The 18,752-nt window shown below is 35.5% G+C and overlaps 2 protein-coding genes across 4 annotated transcripts; one reads left to right on the top strand and one right to left on the bottom strand.

The window, feature by feature from the left end:
- Window positions 1-3,347: 3,347 nt before the first annotated feature.
- LOC147550508 (phragmoplastin DRP1C-like) lies at window positions 3,348-10,638 on the top strand. 3 transcript variants are annotated; one of them, XR_015237052.1, is made up of 17 exons: window positions 3,348-4,015; window positions 4,129-4,192; window positions 4,387-4,494; window positions 5,466-5,567; window positions 5,916-5,966; window positions 6,077-6,138; window positions 6,299-6,389; window positions 6,519-6,583; window positions 6,691-6,885; window positions 6,987-7,106; window positions 7,207-7,277; window positions 8,192-8,417; window positions 8,974-9,024; window positions 9,497-9,728; window positions 9,896-10,035; window positions 10,257-10,453; window positions 10,524-10,638. XR_015237052.1 is itself a non-coding variant. In XM_086666653.1 (16 exons), exons 1-16 carry the CDS (start codon window positions 3,884-3,886, stop codon window positions 10,380-10,382), a joined length of 1,836 nt encoding a protein of 611 aa, XP_086522779.1. In that variant the 5' UTR covers window positions 3,626-3,883; the 3' UTR covers window positions 10,383-10,638. The 3 variants fall into 3 exon arrangements, 1 of the variants encoding a protein (XP_086522779.1); XR_015237053.1 differs by having other exon boundaries at window positions 3,646-4,015; window positions 10,257-10,441; XM_086666653.1 differs by having other exon boundaries at window positions 3,626-4,015; window positions 10,257-10,638.
- Window positions 10,639-12,960: 2,322 nt separating this feature from the next.
- Window positions 12,961-14,523, bottom strand: LOC147550507 (uncharacterized). Its single transcript, XM_086671748.1, has 2 exons — window positions 13,645-14,523; window positions 12,961-13,005 (listed from the first exon to the last, which is right to left on the bottom strand). The coding sequence occupies exon 1, from the start codon at window positions 14,293-14,295 to the stop codon at window positions 13,657-13,659; it is 639 nt and encodes a 212-aa protein (XP_086527874.1). The 5' UTR covers window positions 14,296-14,523; the 3' UTR covers window positions 12,961-13,005; window positions 13,645-13,656.
- Between the last annotated feature and the right edge of the window lie 4,229 nt (window positions 14,524-18,752).

Raw genomic sequence — 18,752 nt, 5'->3', positions numbered from 1 at the left:
GTTTTAACCTTTCTTTTGGTTCTATGTACAAATTTCATATGAATTAATCAATGTTTAATTGGACCTAACTCTGATTATAAGAAATGAAATAGATAATTCTTCTTCATTTCAAATACTCCATATAGAATTCAAATGCATGATATTAAACGTCGAAGATATCACAACAATATTACAATCCAACAAATGGACGACCTCGGTTTGATAGTTCCTTATAAGAAAATATGAAAGGTCATTCTCTCAAATAAAAAACTAAAAAGAAATTTCACTCTATCGCTACGCCTTTCACAATTTGGTGGACTATTTAAAGAGACCGCAATAATCGAGTTTTTTTTGCAGTATTGAAGCACTTCTGATTCAGATTGTGCAATGGATGACGTATTACGAGGAATTTGTAATTACTTTGGCTTTAATTGGGATGTTATTACTGATAACATGTAATTTATTTTACGCCCTCCTACATAGTGCCACCATGGCATTTTTTGCCCAATACAATCAGTTTCTCAAAAAAAAAACAATTATGTTGTTGGTCACTAAATGGGTGCTAGAACTAGAGTTATTATGCATAATTTGAATGTAATGCAACCAATGCCTTTACTTTTAACATCTTATTCATAAGAAATAAACAGCAACAACATGTGTTTATTTTGTTAAGTATAAGTTTAGCATTTGGTAAAAAAAGTCCAATTTATATTACCACAGTTCGAAAAAATAATAGGTAAACAATTTTTTACCCAATAGTGTGTGTGTGTGGAATCAAGCTGAAATCTTAACCCATTAACTATCTCTAAAAACAGACTGTCCATTTCCAGTTTGTGCATGATTTTGCCCTATATTGTAGTTAGAAAGGAAAGAAGTATATAGCCAAGTAACACTGGTTGCAGAGACCCTAGATTCTCTAGTTAGGGTTCTCTATACATCTATTGATATATAGGTAGGTGGGTGAAGTTGATAAATGGTAGACATTAGTTCTCCAAATGGTTGGGGACCCCATATGCATGTTGTTATGTACAAGAAGTGATGGATTTGAAGTCCAATTCGAAGTAGTAATGTGAGTTGAAAGGGGAGGTCCATTGCCTATACTGCCTATAGAGTAGCATCACCCTTCTCCCTCACAGCCTCACTCAGTATATGCTGGGTTACTAATATCCTGGCTTCCTTGCATAAATTAAAAAGTACTCTTGGAAAATTAGTACCAATTCTATAACTTTCATTGAAATATGATTCAATCCTGTAACGCCTAAGCCTTACACTTATGGATATTGTAATACTTTTGACACATATCCAGAGGCAACAACTACGGGATCTTGTTCTTCTCGAAAGCTCTACAAACCCACCAAAAACACCTCGAACAAAGTATCCACCTCTAACTTAGGTGCTAGATTTTTTTTTCTCAAGCGAAATGGCACTACCACAATAACTTGAGCTAAATTTTTTTACTTTTTGAACCTATGTGAAACAGTGGAATATTGGAGCATTATGTCATATTTTATAAAAATTTACAACATATTAATTCAAATTCAAAATATAATGCCTGGGTCTTACGGTACATCTCGTAATTTCTTGTGTACCTAAATATTCCAAACCGTCTTCAACAACAAAAAAAAATTCCATACCAAATCAGTTTTTTGAATGGTTGTATTGGAAATGCTTTCAAAGATTTGTAATTTTAAATTTTCTCAAATCCTGTAATCTTTTCATTAAACGGCTCGTGCAAGTTCCCTAAATATTGAGTTCTATTTATTCGCCTTCTCCTTAGAAAATGGAGTAAGAAATGGTGAAATGGGAGAACCTACGAATAAACAGAAAGTCAAATTGTGATATTACTGCCCAATAGCAACTTAGGGAGTGCCTATAAAGTACCCTCATACTACCATTATTATTAGTTGGCGGCCAACAAAAATTCAGAAATACCACAAAGGTGGGTGTGTTGGGGAAGAAAGAAATTTTACAGGGGAAAAAGGTGAAAAACTCGAAAAAAAAACTTATTCCCCAAACACACCCTTAAAGTCGTCGACAAAAACTCGCTGGCCGATCTCCCTCTCTTTCTTCTCTCTCCTCTTCCCCTCTAACCCTCTCCATGTTTCTCTCTTTTTCTCTCTCTAAGTTTCGACAAAGGGGAGAGCCTTTTCGCCGGAACCCTTCGTCTTGATCTGGTTCTTCCAGATCCAGACGAAATTAAGGTTCTTCTGGTTTTTCAGACGACTCCTCTTCTGGAAAATCACACAAAAATCCGCCGAAGGAGGTCTCCCCTCCGCCGGAACCCCCTTCACCGGAACAACCCCCTTCAGAAGATATATATATATATATATATATATATATATATATAGAGAGAGAGAGAGAGAGAGAGAGAGAGAGAGAGAGAGAGAGAGAGAGAGAGAGAGAGAGAGAGAGAGAGAGAGAGAGAGATTTCTTAATGTTAAGGTAGAGGTCGCCGACGTTAATGGTAGAGTTCACCGGAAAATTGTAGAAGGCGTCATAATTATATTGAAGATTGGAAGGAAGAGAAAGAATAAAAACTGTAGAAAAAAATTTAAGGTCAATGTTTGGAGGAAACAAAAGATTTCTTAATATTTTTGTTTCCACCCAAAATTTATTGCCCTGGAAACTTTTCTTATTTCCCTAAAACACTGACCTACCAGAAAAAGTCACAACAATTTCAAAATGGAGAAAGAAAATTCTGAACTGGCTCCTCCATATAGAGGGTATTCATGTTTTTAGAAAAAATAGAATTTGTTCATCTACAAGGGTAACACATTTTTTTGGCCGAAACTAATTTAGTCAAATTATTTTGCTCTAAAATTCTATTAGCATGGACAAAAGTTCTCATATCGATATTCCTCTCTTCTTCATTTATTAGTGGGTGGATGATTTGGGACATCAACTTCTGGATCTAGGGAATGTAGACATTGTCAACCACAGTTGATCCAAACCGACTCGAGGGGCGATTATTTTTCCCCTCAAAAAACAAACATGCTTGCAATTGAACACGAAACATCTAATCTTTATTTCGTCATTTTCACCGCCCTCCAACCACCGCCTTTTTCTCTCACTACGTCTCATATTTTTTATGTTATTTTTCTCTCTTTCTCCTGCAACAGTCACTCCGCTCAATCTACCTTTGCTCAATGTCACCTCTCTTCTCTCTCTCTCTTTACCCCAAAATTTCTCTCCCTCTTTCCTCTCACATTTTTGTCGAAAACTTGAAACGCTAAAACCATCGATCCAAGGACTAGTGACTGACCGCTCGTGGGTACACGTAACTTTTGATCTAGGGTTTGATATCCTCGACAAGCTTGTCGAAATCCTCTTCGAGTCTTTTAGAGTTTCAAGCGACTAGTTCCTTCGCTAGGACATCGAGAGGAGAGAGAGAAGGAGAAACTTTTTGGGGCGGAGAGAGAAGATGAGTCAGAGGAAGGGAAAAGAATGAAAAATATAAAGAAATGGTGGTGGTGAAAATGATAAAGATCGGGGAATCGACTACGATCAACGATATTAGTTTTGGAAGTGAAATGGAGTTTAGATAGGCATTACATTTGACATTCCACCTTCTCTGGGATTTGAACTAGAGACCTCCGGGACTTTTTGGAGTTTATGTCAACACCGTGGAACCACTTGGGCTACCAAGTGACGAAGTGAAATGGAGTTGCCCTCACTAACTCAATTGGGTCTAACTGCAGTTGACAAAGTCTGTATGCCCAGACCCGAAAGTGGATCCCCCAAATCCACCCACCTTCTTCGTGCTATTGACGTCCTCTTCTTCTTTTACCCGCTAAGTTTCATTCTCTCTCAATCAGATTCCAAATCTCATTTTCCTCTGTCTACATTCGATCAAGATTCAAATCAATTTTTTTTTCTGTCAGATCTTCGTCGATCTTAATCTCAAATGGCGTCATTAGAGAGTTTGATCGGATTAGTAAACAGAATACAACGAGCTTGCACTGTTTTAGGTGATCATGGTGGTGAAGGAATGTCTCTTTGGGAAGCTCTTCCTACTGTTGCCGTCGTCGGAGGCCAGGTTCTCTCTCTCTTTCTCTCTCTACAAACAATCAATTTCTTCAATTCGTAAGATTTTCAGGTTTTTTCAATACTTTCTGAATCTTCTTTGTTTGTTTGATTGTGTGAAATTAGAGTTCAGGAAAATCTTCTGTGTTAGAAAGTATTGTTGGAAGAGATTTCTTACCTCGAGGATCTGGTACCTAATTCGTCTTGTTCTAGATTTGCTTTCAAATTCTTTCATTAAGATTTCGGAATGTTATACGATTTATTGTCTTAAATGTGAAACCTTTGATTCTGCGTTACTGAAAAAGTTTCTATTAGTTTGGGGAATGATTTATATTTGTAGTTATTAATCCTATTATTCTCTGCTCATGTTTTTCTGGAAATTAGGTATTGTGACGAGACGACCTCTAGTGCTTCAACTACACAAAATAGATGATGGGAAGGCTGAGTATGCTGAGTTTCTTCATGCACCAAGAAAAAGATTCAATGATTTTGGTAATGTATAATTCAAATATTGATATTTAACTATTTATGGGTTAGTTTCGAGTTATGGAGGTGATATAGAATGGGTTATAAATGGTTTATAACAGTGAATTAACTCGTAAAGATTCCTAAAAGGTTAGCTTAAAGTTAAGAGTGCTTCTGTTTTAGTTTGCAATTGCCCAAATGCCAATTATAAGTCATAAGAACAAACATTAATGCTATAAGAGAAACTCCTTATTGAGTTCTAATGGAGATATATAAATAAACCAATCCAGTTATTTGACATAGGTTGAGATTACCTTCCTGATATTTGTACAAAAATCACGTTTTATGGAACATTTTTGTGGTGTACGCCGGCAGCCAAAGTTATCTCTCACCATGATGTGGGTCACATATACATCTTCTAGGAGCCTTTGTCTATCCATCGTGATACATACACCGAGAACTTGTCGTGAAATCCAGTTGGACGGCTGGATTTCTCCCGGTTTATCAAGAAAGAGAAATTGGCGCGAAATCCAGTCATGTGATCGGATTTCATGCTGATATCAGAAGTAATTTTTCGGTTAATAAGCATTTTCGTTTCCCTATTCTAGTATTGTTAGTAAATCTTTTGGGTGGTTGGATGCTCCAGAATAGTTCCTCTACCTTGTAATTATCTAGGACGGTCAGCAGTAAGACTACTGATTTCTGTAGCTGGTGCATTGTCTCCTCCGGAGAAACATTTCTGCTGCTACTGTTTTTAAATTCAAAATTATTCTGGAAGTTATTACTTTACATTTTACATATTTATTTCCTTCCAAGTACATGTGTTCTAGTAACTGTCAGGTGTTTGCTGCTATTCTTTCGCATTTAAGTTTCTTTTAAGAGTATAATTATAGCCATGAGTCTACTTACTATTCCTTCGTTGAAAACTAAGAAATCTACTATAGCATAATTGTGTGTTTAAAATTTAAATGGGATCCCATCTTTCTTCTGTACTGTAGCCTCTGTGCGTAAGGAGATCCAAGACGAAACTGACCGTATTACTGGAAAGTCGAAGGCCATCTCAAACATACCAATCCATCTGAGCATATATTCTCCAAATGGTTTGTATTTAATTTCTCTGCCTCTTTTCTTAGCTGACTCGCTTCTTGCTGCATGCTCCTAAGTAGTGGGATATGGAGTAAACCACGAAGGATGTTGATAGTGAAATACTGATAGATATTATATCTTGAAAGGGAAGATCTTGTACTTGATTTCAGGATTTCACTTAATGAACTTACTTGAAAGACAAAGAAGAAAAAAAGATCAACTTTTCTTTCTTGAATAATAGTTCAAGTTAGAATTGAATGGCGAAATACATTAGTTTTGGCTGTATAATTACTATGATGGTGATGACAAACGATTTTTTTTTTTTTTTGCATTCTTATCAAAGCAATTTCTTTCTTTTGCAGTTGTAAATTTGACACTAATCGATTTACCGGGAATGACAAAGGTTGCCGTAGGTAAACTCTCATGAATCATTTTCTTACCTTTTGAAGCTAGCATATGTTGTTTTATTTTATTTATTTATTTTACTTTTTATGTAAACTCGTGGTAATTTTGGCCTTTGCAGAAGGACAGCCGGATAGCATCGTTGAAGATATTGACAACATGGTTCGCTCTTATGTCGAGAAGGTAAATCCAGTTCTTCGTAAACATTTGTTTTGGTAGTAATTTTTTTGTGTCTCCATCTAGTTCATGCCTGAATTACTACTTCTCATCTTGGATTTGTATAGAGCTCTAGATAGCCATTATCAGTGACTAAACTAATTAGTGGCCTATTCTGATTTTGTAGCCTAATTGCATTATATTGGCCATTTCTCCCGCTAATCAAGATATTGCCACTTCAGATGCCATAAAGCTCGCAAAAGAAGTCGATCCTTCAGGTGCACCTATGCTGCTTTCGCTTCTTATTTGTGCATAATGAGAGGAGTGTTTTGTTCCTTAAATCATGTTGCTTAACTATGAACAGATTGTTCTAGAGATTCATCTCTTTCTTGCTTTCTGTCATTCAGGTGAACGAACATTTGGAGTGTTGACAAAGCTTGATCTGATGGACAAGGGTACCAATGCTCTTGATGTAAGGACCCACATTCATTACATAGAATTTACTGGAGTATTTGTTCTCTTATATAAATTTCAAATACTACACTAAAGCATGACTGATGCTGTTTACAATTGTTTAAGGTTCTCGAGGGAAGATCGTACAAGCTGCAACATCCATGGGTTGGGATTGTAAACCGTTCACAAGCTGATATCAATAAAAATGTTGATATGATTGATGCTCGCAGAAGAGAGCATGAATATTTTGAGAGTAGTCCTGATTATGGCCACATGGCAAGCAAAATGGGTTCCGTGTATCTTGCTAAACTTCTTTCACAGGTATGCTAACTTATATATGTATATTTGTATTCTTTTCTGTTTTTTCTCTATCGAATATATTCTGGAATTTATTTCACCTACTACATGCCTTATTTCATCAGCATTTGGAGGTTGTGATCAGACAGCGGATACCAAGTATCATAGCTCTAATTAATAAGACAATTGACGAGCTTGAAGCAGAGCTGGACCGTCTAGGCAGGCCAATTGGCGTAGATGCAGGGGTAAACAATTGAAAGATGCATTTATGATTCTTTTTCAGGTTCTTCCTAATTTGTCACTATATCTGATTTTATACTTGAAGTATCTCTCTTTGAAATGCAGGCCCAGCTGTACACAATTCTGGAAATGTGTCGTGCATTTGATCGTGTATTCAGAGAACACTTGGATGGAGGGTAAATACATCAACCTTTTCTACATTGATTGGTATCTGGAAGTTGAGCAAGTATAGTTTGTTTCCTAATCAAATCCTTATTTTAATTGGTCGATATACAGTCAAATTTATAATATTTAAAGAATTGCATGGTTAGTTGTGCACGCTTAATCCCATAATAGCTCAGAGTTTAGACTTTAGAGGATATCTTAGTTATGCTAAAGGCCAACCTTGGGTATCTGTGGGTAGGAATTTTCTATTTCATTGCTAATTCGTTACACATTTGAGTAGAAAAGCTAATCTAATTGTCACTTGAGATTTTGGCTGTCTACGATATTTGGTTTAAATGATATTTTGCACTTTTACCTAAACACTAATAACTTGGGCCAACATATTTTTTCATAGTATGCGATGGGTTCTCTTAACAAGGAATTAAATTTCGAAATATTTCGGTCGAAATGACCGAAATATTTCCACTTCCATGGCTATCGAAGTTTTCATCGAAGCCGAAATTTTAACTAAATTTCTCTTAAAAATTCATTGTCAAGTAGAAAAATTTCGGTCAAAGTGGCCGATATATTTCCATTTCCATGTCTACCGAAATTTCATTCCTTGCTCTTATATTATTATGTCAGCAGAGAAAATGTGTTTCGATTCTAGCATCATTTGCATAGATCCTCGGTTCTGGCATTTGCCATTTGTTGCATGAATAAAACATTTGCTAGGCCATCGATGTTTTGGTCCAAAGATTATTGAGTCCCTTTTTCCTTGTCCGCGGAACTTTTGTGCACTGGTACAGAATAAGTCGCTCATTATTTTGTCTCGGAACCTTTACATTTTCTGGTCTATATGAATGATCACTTATGAAGTAAATTGCTATCTTTAAATAATTCAAGCTACTTCCAGGAATAACTTACCAACTGTTTGTTGTTCTAGACGACCTGGTGGAGATCGCATATATTTGGTCTTCGATAACCAACTGCCAGCTGCTCTGAAGAAGCTCCCTTTTGATCGTCATCTTTCTCTACAAAATGTCCGTAAAGTTATATCTGAGGCAGATGGTTATCAGCCTCACTTAATTGCTCCAGAACAAGGTTACAGAAGACTAATAGACAGCTCTCTTGGCTACTTTAAAGGCCCAGCTGAAGCCTCAGTTGATGCAGTAATTCTCAAGTCCTCTTAAGTTCTTTTCAGTATATTACATTCATAACACTACTTATGCCTTTATCATGTTTAATGTCTAACCCAAAATAGTCGATACCTTCTTGCATCAAATTTTTGCTACTACCCAGTAGGAAATACCAGAAAATGACTGATATTGATCTAGCTGATAATATTGACAATTTATTTGAAATATTGGATATTCATCCTTATGGGTCATAATTTTGTCGCCCCTTATATGCTTAGGTCTACCACAGTGGTTGGTACTTATTTTCAGTTAAATTTGATGTCATACCAATCAAACAAATTTAGCTGTAAAGAAACATTTTTTCGTAGTTAATCGATTGTGAAAATTGGAAATGATCTTATTTAGGCTTCCTACTCTATTGAAATTGATATCTTTGCTTGCTTAAAATGTATCTTGATTTTTTCATTGCCACCTTATTATGAATTATGATGAAGTGTTTTATTAATGAATGCATGCCATAAAAAGTAGAACTTTTGTTGTGATGAAACCTTCTTCTCTACTTCCACTTGTTAACTATCTATTGTATCAGGTACACTTCGTTTTGAAGGAACTCGTTAGAAAGTCTATATCAGAGACAGAGGTAAGCAATCTTTAATTCAATACAGCTTTTCATTTTAGTTGTTAGTCTGTTATTACGTGTTTAAAAATTCTTAGCATGTTTTAGTAGTAGTTTCGACTGTATATAGAGCAATAGTCATGTTCTTGTTAAGTAGTTCTGACCACACACAATCTCCATTAATGACTACCAATTATCCGACAATTGTTGAGTGATCCTGGGCGTCCTGGCTAATTTGAACATTTGGTTTGAGTGAGAGAGACTAATGTTTTAAACTCTAAACACATAAAATTTTCTTCTGTGGGTTTTGCTGCTAAGGAGACTTGTCGGTTTGAATATATTTTTAAATAGTTTTGAACTTTTGATAAACTAATACTAAAATAGATACCAATCTTGCACACAAAACTTTTAATTTTCAATGTATGACTTTTAGAACTTTATAATGAAATTAGAAGGTATTTTGATTCCTCTCAAATCTCCTCCTGTACATTCCTAGGAATTGAAGCGGTTTCCAACTCTTCAAGCTGACATAGCAGCAGCAGCTAATGAAGCTTTGGAAAGGTTTCGTGAAGACAGCCGGAAAACAGTTCTTCGTCTAGTAGAGATGGAATCTAGTTATCTGACGGTTGAATTTTTCCGTAAGCTCCCCTTGGAGCCAGAGAAAGCTGGGCCAAATACCGCTGCCCCAGCTAGCGACCGGTACTCAGAGAACCACCTTCGGAGAATTGGTAAAAAGATACTATCTTATCCTTTTTTTATTCGTTTCCTTGAAAGGGCGTTTATTCTCATGATACCTACATTCTGATGGTAAAATGGTTCATAAAAATACATAACAGTGTCATACTTGTTCAAAAGCTAGTGTTTACTGATATTCTTACCAATAATTTGGCTTCAGGTTCGAATGTAACAGCTTATGTGGGCATGGTTTGTGATACCCTGAGGAATTCGATTCCTAAAGCTGTTGTTTACTCTCAAGTTCGAGAAGCCAAGAGGGCACTTCTCAATCATTTTTATGCACAAGTTGGAAGAAGGGAGGTACATTTTTTGCTTAAATTTCAGTATCCTTTTTCTTGTGAGAGTAAGTAGAAGTAAATGACCTAATAATGAAGAAGAATGTGTACATGTAAACAACCCTATTCTGGTTTTGGCCTTCTCCACTCACGTTATCCCGGACACTTTTATATCGTGTCGGATTACCCTTGCATATTAAAATCGATAAGCATTTAACAGTCTCACATTTTATCTTCCTGGTACAGAAAAAGCAGCTAGGTGCCATGTTAGACGAGGACCCACAACTAATGGAGAAGAGAGAAGGTATAGCTAAACGGCTCGAACTATACAAGTCAGCGAGAGACGAGATCGACTCTGTCGCATGGAAATGAGAAAACTGCAAACTGACATACATCCTCGTCTGTAACAGGTTACACGCATATGAAGTTCAGTATATTGATACGTTAACTGAATACCTACATAAATTCATTTGTACTCGTAATGAGAAAAGAAATTTGTTTTTTGATGGGGAGGTTAAGTATTTAGAAAAGCATAAGTTTGGGGTTTCAATTATAGTCATTTTGGTGTCCACTTGCTATGTGTTTTTGAAAATATACATACACTTGGATAAATTGATTCATTTTATTAGTTGTTTTTGCTATAACACTAATTTTAATTTGCACCTAAAAAAGAACCCTAATTTTCAGCCAGTCGGACCCACACAAAACCTCAGGTCGGAGTTCGTCGGACTTCGACATCGATATGCTAATCATTAATAATCACTTAATTCGACCAGTTGGCCTTTACTGGGCGTTTAAACTCAAGTTTGGTGTCTAATTTCGTCTAATATTACACAATCTTTTAACAAAAGTTTGTGCTGACTTGTACTTTCTTTTTTGACAAATCGAATACGATCTACGTTAGTAATTACAAGGCATTGATACATCATCAAGATGTGATAAGCACGATAACCGCCTAAGTTAAAACTATGAACGAAAGAAGTCTAAAACCCAACAACATGCCAAAGCGGCCTAAAACCTAACAAACTTATGATTTATACATTCAATAACTCAAATTCAATAACTACAGATTTCACCTCTTCTGGAAATCTGGACTACCCGGAGCTTAAATTTTGGGAACGTTGTAATGCCCAGCTGTATCATTGTAGTTTTATGTTGGAGTGTTGGGTATTATAGTCCTTTTACCTCCTCATTCTCTTATTTTTGGGTTATTTTGAGTTCGATCCCGAAATGTTATGCTATATTTGATGTTGACTCCCATTTTGAAAACTTGTTAGGCTTTCACACCCATTACATTTTTTTGTGTCAGTTCTCTATAGTGCTTCTAGAGATGAAAACATTGGGCATGATGAAGATGATTAGAATGATGAAGATGTTGGTGGCGATCAAGATGAATGAAGTTGTTGGATTCAATCCTAAGAGTCAACATCCCCTAAAAATGAATTCAAAACTCTCAAATTGATTCATTGGCAAACCCTTCAAAGATTTGCCAATCCAACTAAAAATAATCTCCAAGAAACTTCGTGTTGCATCTAAAAATCAAAAAAACAAAAAGAGCTATGGCCCGAAATGTTATGAAATACTAATGATTTATCTAGCTACTATTACGAAGGCATTAAACATTTTAGCTAATTTATTATTTGCTGCATTATTATTTATTAAAATAGTCTGATACAATTTGAGTACATTTTTTTTTTGGTTTTGTTGAACTTACAATTTGAGTACATAGAAACACATTCTTGTACCAAGTAAATAGAAAGAGAATATTAAGATCTTTGACATCCTCTCGTGTCCAAATCTCGTCCCTTCATTATTCCTTATATCTTAGCTTTCAACCTGCATATAATTAATAAAATCCAATTAATGGACAATTAACTACTAGAAAATCTTAATTTTCTAGGTCGGTGGTTTTCGGCTAGGTGGTTTCTCGCTCCGTGGTTTCTCGCTCGGTGGTTTTTTCATCGGTGGTTTCTCGCTCGGTGGTTTGTAGGCAGGTGGTTTCTCGCTCGGTGGTTTCTCGGCCCATGCAAGAATGGGAGTAACTGAAGAGATGAAAAGCATGCAAATGAGAAGGAAAGCTGAGACTTTTGTAGAATCCATGGTTAAAGGTTAAGAAGGGAGAGATCAATGAGAGTGCTGTGTGTGAAGATTGATTAGTACATGCTTTAGGGTTTTGATTAGATATCTATATATAGAGAAATGAGTGAGTGTGATTGAAGTAAGTAGGACTTGTAAATGGTTAATAGAAACCCTAAAAAACAGTTTACGTACGTAAGCAAAGAAAGGGTAGATGCCAAGTTCTTTCAAGTTGCCAGATTATTAAAAAATACATCACAATTTAGAGATCTCAACTTTGTTGTTTTTATGCATTTATATAGGCATTATCTTTTTTTAAGCATCATCTTAGTTCTCAATCTTTATTGGTTTCTAGTAATTCATTTACATTTTTAAAATATATGACTAAAATGGAAGATAGTAACCTAATTCCATTATTATTTTCTTTTTATTATTAATCAATTAATAATTATTATTATTAGCATAATCACTATGAGTGTGGTCATTTCTAGTCTTAGGTAATACGTCTAAATACATTTTTCGGTATAGATAAATAAATTTATCAGTTCTATTTTTGGTAAAAGGAGACATCGACTAATCATTAATAAAATGAAATTTTACCTACCGTAACAGAATAATATATTGGAGAGTTCTTACTTGATACAACTTGAGTACAACTCTAGCATCTCTTCTCCACAAAAACATTAACTCAAACAAATTACATAAAAACAAAAATTTGTACCAATTGCCGACAACTCTTATTTGGAGAGATAAGAGGTATGGTCTTCCACCTTAGAGGTAAAAGATACGAGGCACGCTGACGATTAAAAAAAATTGTACCAATCGATTAAGGAGTAAATAAAAGGAGAATATTAAGATCTTTGACATCCTCTCATGTCCAAATCTCAACCCTTCAGTATCCATTATCTTAGCTTTCAACCTGCATACAATTAATAAAATATATTTAATTAACAATTAACTACATAAAACTCTTAATTTTCTTTGAACGACACTTGGGTACTTGAACTGAAAACTAGTAATTATTTTAAAAGCACATAATGTATTTAAACTACGACCTATAAAACATAATCTGTCTAAGGATCTACCGATATTGTCCCAGATTAGCCAGTATTGCGTGGGCCATGGTTTTGGCCTAACATAAGCTCTGACAGGCCTAGTAGAAACGTGTTGGTATCTAAAGACATTGGATTCACACCACCCAATAGCTCAAGAAAATAATTCAGAGTACAAATAGTATGTGGTTTTGCTGTTATTCGTTGTTCAGTAGATTCGAATCATTGGAAGTATGAATCACGAAAAACCACTTAAGAAGATGATGGGTACCTAACTCCTAACAACCGTGATGCTCAGCCTGAACACTACCCTGGCTACTATCCCGACTAAGGTATACGCCCGATCAGGATTTATAGAAGGAAAGATTTTTGCTGTATTTCTCTAAATCCTGTCAGGACACGTTCGCGGGATAGTAGCCGGAGCAGAGAGACATTTTCAAACTCAAAAAACTAAAACAAATGAGAATTAGGGTTTAACATTTTTGAACTTTATATATAGAATATACCTGAACTTAAACCTAGATAGAGCAAGTGTAGCCAGGAGGAGGGGTCATCCCACAGGTAACCAGTACTTGAAGTGCAATCGGGACAAAGATGTTCAAGTTTAGTAGCTTGAGCTTTAGAGTTGTACACAAGCAAACTGCAGCTTCAAGCTCAACTAGACCTTGAAGCACAGGGCAACATTCATTAACAGTTGGATCTCCAAGTCCAATATGAATCAATCCACCTAGAAGATCGACACAAGCACCGAGCTTGAGAGTGTCAATAGGGCAAGTAGATGCAGGGGACGATGGTGGCGTTGGTGGGCAAGGTACATTGGTATTTGGTGGATTTCCCGTGCCTGGTGGGCGTGTCACCGGTGCTCCGACAACCGGTGGGATGGTAACGGGTGGTTTCTGGATAGGTGGTATTGTAACGGGTGGCTTAATGATTGGAGGGATGGTAACGGGTGGTTTCACGATCGGTGGGATGGTAACCGGTGGCTTTACGACCGGAGGATAGACGACTACGGGTGGCTTAACAATGGGAGCCTTCTTCTTGGGTATCTTAGGTTTGTGTGTTGGGTCAGAACAGTAGCCACAGGCAAGAATGGGAGTAACTGAAGAGATGAAAAGCATGCAAATGAGAAGGAAAGCTGAGACTTTAGGAGAATCCATGGATAAAGGTGAAGAAGGGAGAGATCAGTGAGAGTAGTGTGTGAAGATTAATTAGTACATGTTTTAGGGTTTTGATTAGTTATCTATATATAGAGAAAAAAGTGAGACTGAAGTAAGTAGGACTTGTAAAATGGTGAACAGAAACCCTAAAAAAAACAGTTCACGTGAACAAAGAAAGGCTAGATGCCAAGTTCTTGCAAGTTGGCAAATTCTTAACAAATACAAAAACCATCACAACTTAGAGATCTCAACTCTGCTGTTTTTATGCATTTATATAGCATTATCTTCCTTCTCCCTATATTTGTTGGTTTCTAATAATTCATTTCCATTTTTAACATATATGAGTAAAATGCATGATCCCAACCTAATCAATTTTCCATTTTTATTTCTATTGTTGTTAATTAGTAGTAATAATATTTATTATTATTAGAATTAACATAATTACTAGTTCACTGGAGGTAAGGTCATTTTTGGTCTACCTAATAAGTTTATGTATATATTATTTTCGTTTGTATAAATACAAGGTTATAACCCGTGTGTGTCGGGCACAGACACTTCTGTCAAATTATGAGATCGATAAGAGAAGTCGTACAATTGTGTTTGGGCGGGATTCCATAAAAACAAAGAGGATGATATTGTTTTGTAAATTTGAAAATGAATTTCAGAAATATTAACTCAACCCTTTAAGATAAATTTGGGAGATGTAATCTTAGCTATGGAAGAGGACATATATCCTAAAAAAGATGAGAAAATTCTATTCATCCCTCCATTTTGGTCCCTCCCCCAACCCTCCGCTGATGTGGCGACATATCAGTTGAGTGTGGAGCAATTGGAGAGAGAATGGTGAGAAAATATACTCCAGTGATATGTCGCCACATCAGCAGAGGGTTGGGGATCAAAATGGAGGATTGAAAAAGATACCCCCATACCTTACTATATACATATAAATTTATCACTTCTATTTTTTGTTAAAAAGAGAAAAAGCGGCTAATAATTAAAAATGAGATGTTAAGGACCATAAGAGAACAGTGCATCAGGACCATAAGAGAACAGTGCATCAGTTTAGAATAAATTTACGAGTTCTATTTTTGGTAAAAGTAAATTGGCTGACAATTAAAAATGAAATATCAAGGCCACCGCTTTGCCTTTGGGGCATAAAGAATAATCTTCCGGAATAAATTCTCTATTGAATCCATGCTTTTTGTTCATTTTGGGGGACATATTATTTTTTAACCCAAAAATTAACTTGATCAAACATTGCCCCCTAATCTTCATCTTCTCTATCACCTTCACCGCCACAACTTCCCACCACCACCATTCCGACTACCATTGTCACATCTTCTCTCTCATTCATTGTACCCACTCTCTCTCTGTCTCTCCCTCTCTTTCTCACTATAACTCTCTATTGCTCTCACTATTTATGTCTCTCGATCTCTCCCTCTCTTTCTCACTACCTCTCTCTATGTTCTCACTGTTTATGTCTCTCGATCTCTCCCCTCTCTCTCTCTCTATTGCTCTCACTATATATGTCTCTCGATCTCTCACTGTTTCTTTCTCGATCTCTAATTGTTTGTCTCTCTCAGACACTGTTCCGGTGAAGAGAATTGTGTTCCCTTTGTTCTGAATATTTTGTAGCCACAAAACGTTTTGTGGCCCTGACCATTTCGTGGCCACAAAATTTTTCGCGGCCCACAAACTTTGTGATCTCCACAGAGAGATCTATTCATACTGCAAGAGAGGGGGAGATATAGAGACTGCAATAAAGAGAGATAAAGACTGCGAGAGAGAGAAAGAGAAACTAATATACATAGAGGCATCTCTACATCGAAAGAGATGAATGTGATCTACGATGAAAGAGAGAGATCTAGAGTGAGAACGCAAAGAGATAGTCAGTGAGAGCGAAAGAGATAGGGAGAAAAGAGAACGAGAGGGACATAATGTGAGACAGTGGGAGATCAGATAGTAAGTAAGAACACGAGAGAGAGAGAGTGTGTGAGAGAGAGAGAGATAGTACATGAGTTTAAAATAAATTTACCGACTAATTAAAAGAAGAATATGCCCTCTAAACCAATGTTTATTGACTAATTTTTTATGCCCCACAGATTTTTCTTTATTCCCCAAAGCCCGACCAATATGAAGGACCATAAGAGAATAGTACATAAGTTTAAAATAAATTTACCGACTCTATTTTCTTTTTCATAAAGATAATCAATTCTATTTTGGTAAAAAAAAGAAATATAGATGGATTGAAAATGAAAGGTTGCATATTGTAACAGAAATAGTACATTGAGAATAAGCATGTAAGAAGTTTTTATAGTGATTCGGATTGAAATGACAAAACTATGTTGATTTCGGGTTTACGGATTCTTGACAATTAAATAACACTATTATACTATAATATAAATATCAAAACGAAAACTTATCTTGTTTGATCGAGGCGAATGGTCACTCTTTCCTTAAGACAATCATGTCCCCGCATTGGTGCTAACGGTTCTATGGACATTTGTCTCCCAAGATACAACGATCGCGTCGTATAGAAATAAGTACTATAATTCTATACGCTCCATCGAACTTTCCAATTACTATGCTCTCATTGACGACTCTAGACTTCTCAACTTCTATCTTCAAATACTCTACTAAAAGCTGTAAAAAAAAAACCTCTCCATAAAAGAGAAATCAACTTGAGTATTTATAGAGTAAATTGTGATTCTACAAAATCCACAAGATGCCTCTCCATTGGGTTGTGACTACCCATAACTTGTGGCTTTTCACAAGTACCTATTTGATATAATTTCACTCAACTAAAAAATTATTTATATAATAAACAATTTTCCAACAAACTAGTGAGTAACTAAAAGATATAATCAAACCATTTTGTTGATTTATTTCAGTGAAGAAGATAGCATTCGAAGAGGCAGAGGGGTCTGAGGAGAGAATTTTGTTAAATTTGTGGTCATCTAATTCAAAATCAGTTGGTAATGGATAGATATGAAACAAACATTATATTCTTCGTTACCCTGATGACATTTTTCTCATATGGGATTGTTCACACATACTCCCCTCATGTGTTGCTTTTAGCCTTTTATGAGCGTAGCATAACACATTTTTACTTTTCAAATGACATGAAACATGCGTGGCTCGTAGCCTACAATTACACATTTTCTTCTTTTCAGATGACATGAAACATTTGTTGCTTTTAAACTTATGAAGTGTTGGTCTAGCTTTAATACAATGTTAAGTCCGTGGTCATCCAATTCAAACCCGATTTAGTATAGTATCAGAGCTAGATCCACACACGATAAATTTTAATAGCTAATTGTGTTCCATGCCAAAAAAAACACGTGTTAAGTTCAAAAAACGCCACATATATATGAGGGAACGTGTGAGAATAATCTCACATAAAATGTTGTGACCTTCAGATCCGAAATACAATGTCTAAGTCATATGTACTTATTTCCATATGATTTTGTGTAGGATTAACCATTTTACCTCAGATGGGGTGTAGCACCTATAGCCCCTTATTCTGAGTCTAGGTACATCATTATTGGTTCGTGGCAGTTAGAGCATCTCCAAACGTCCAACCTCTATATTGGCATAATCTCTATATTTTAACTCCTTAAATAGAGATTCACTCCAAACGCAAAACACTATTCAAGTCTCTATATTGGCATCTTTGTTATTTTATTAATTTTAAATTTATAACTTGTTATTTTTATTACTTATAACTTCTAAAATTTGATAAATTAAATATAATTAATATAGATTATGTATAAAAACATTATATTAAAAAATACATATAATATTAGAGATATTACAATGCGTACGTTACTACAAATCTTAGAGATATTACAATGCGTACATTACTACAAATTACGAAAATATAAACTAATATTGTTACGTAATAATTACTCCCGTAAAATTATTTATTATCTAATTTTGTATTTTGTTAGGCATTTTATGTTGCAAGACGGGGTGATACTTCGTCTTCGAAAAATGATTAAATTCTACGAAACGATATGATCTTATTTATTATCTAATTTTGTATTTTGTTAGGCATTTTATGTTTATTAATGAAATTTTAATTATGGCCATTTATAATTATATAATTAATTAAATAGTATTATTAGTTTACTAGAATACAAACGTAATAGGATCCAAGTGTCAATTCATAAAAGATATTAAGGACTCAAGTATAAATTTTATGACAACCAAAGACCAAAAACTATTATGTCAAATCAGCTCTATAATATAAAGAAGGCTCACTATTCACCATTATCTACATTATAGAGAAGTAGAGGAGCCTTTGGAGCTCCAAAATCTCTAATTATGAAGAAATAGAGCACGTTTGGAGATGCTCTTAGGGTACTTCAAAATGGTCCCGAATTGCTCAATATGACCAAACCTTCAAGATACTCCCAAAAGGAAGAAAGATACAAAAGATATCCTCAACTTCTATA

This window comes from Eschscholzia californica, unplaced genomic scaffold (assembly GCF_041429995.1).
Source record: "Eschscholzia californica isolate CP2 unplaced genomic scaffold, dmEscCali1.0.p SCAF_3, whole genome shotgun sequence".
NCBI lineage: Eukaryota > Viridiplantae > Streptophyta > Magnoliopsida > Ranunculales > Papaveraceae > Eschscholzia > Eschscholzia californica.
The sequence above is the reverse complement of the archived record's forward strand: the minus strand, read 5'-3'. Positions and strand labels throughout refer to the sequence as shown.

Bases quoted from the DNA above. Each gene is read 5' to 3' on its own strand.
- LOC147550508 (XM_086666653.1), top strand. From the start codon at position 3,884: ATGGCGTCATTAGAGAGTTTGATCGGATTAGTAAACAGAATACAACGA. The intron at 4,495-5,465 runs GTAATGTATAAT...TCTGTACTGTAG, and splicing joins AAAAAGATTCAATGATTTTG to CCTCTGTGCGTAAGGAGATC. The intron at 8,418-8,973 runs GTAATTCTCAAG...CTATTGTATCAG, and splicing joins CTGAAGCCTCAGTTGATGCA to GTACACTTCGTTTTGAAGGA.
- LOC147550507 (XM_086671748.1), bottom strand. From the start codon at position 14,295: ATGGATTCTCCTAAAGTCTCAGCTTTCCTTCTCATTTGCATGCTTTTC.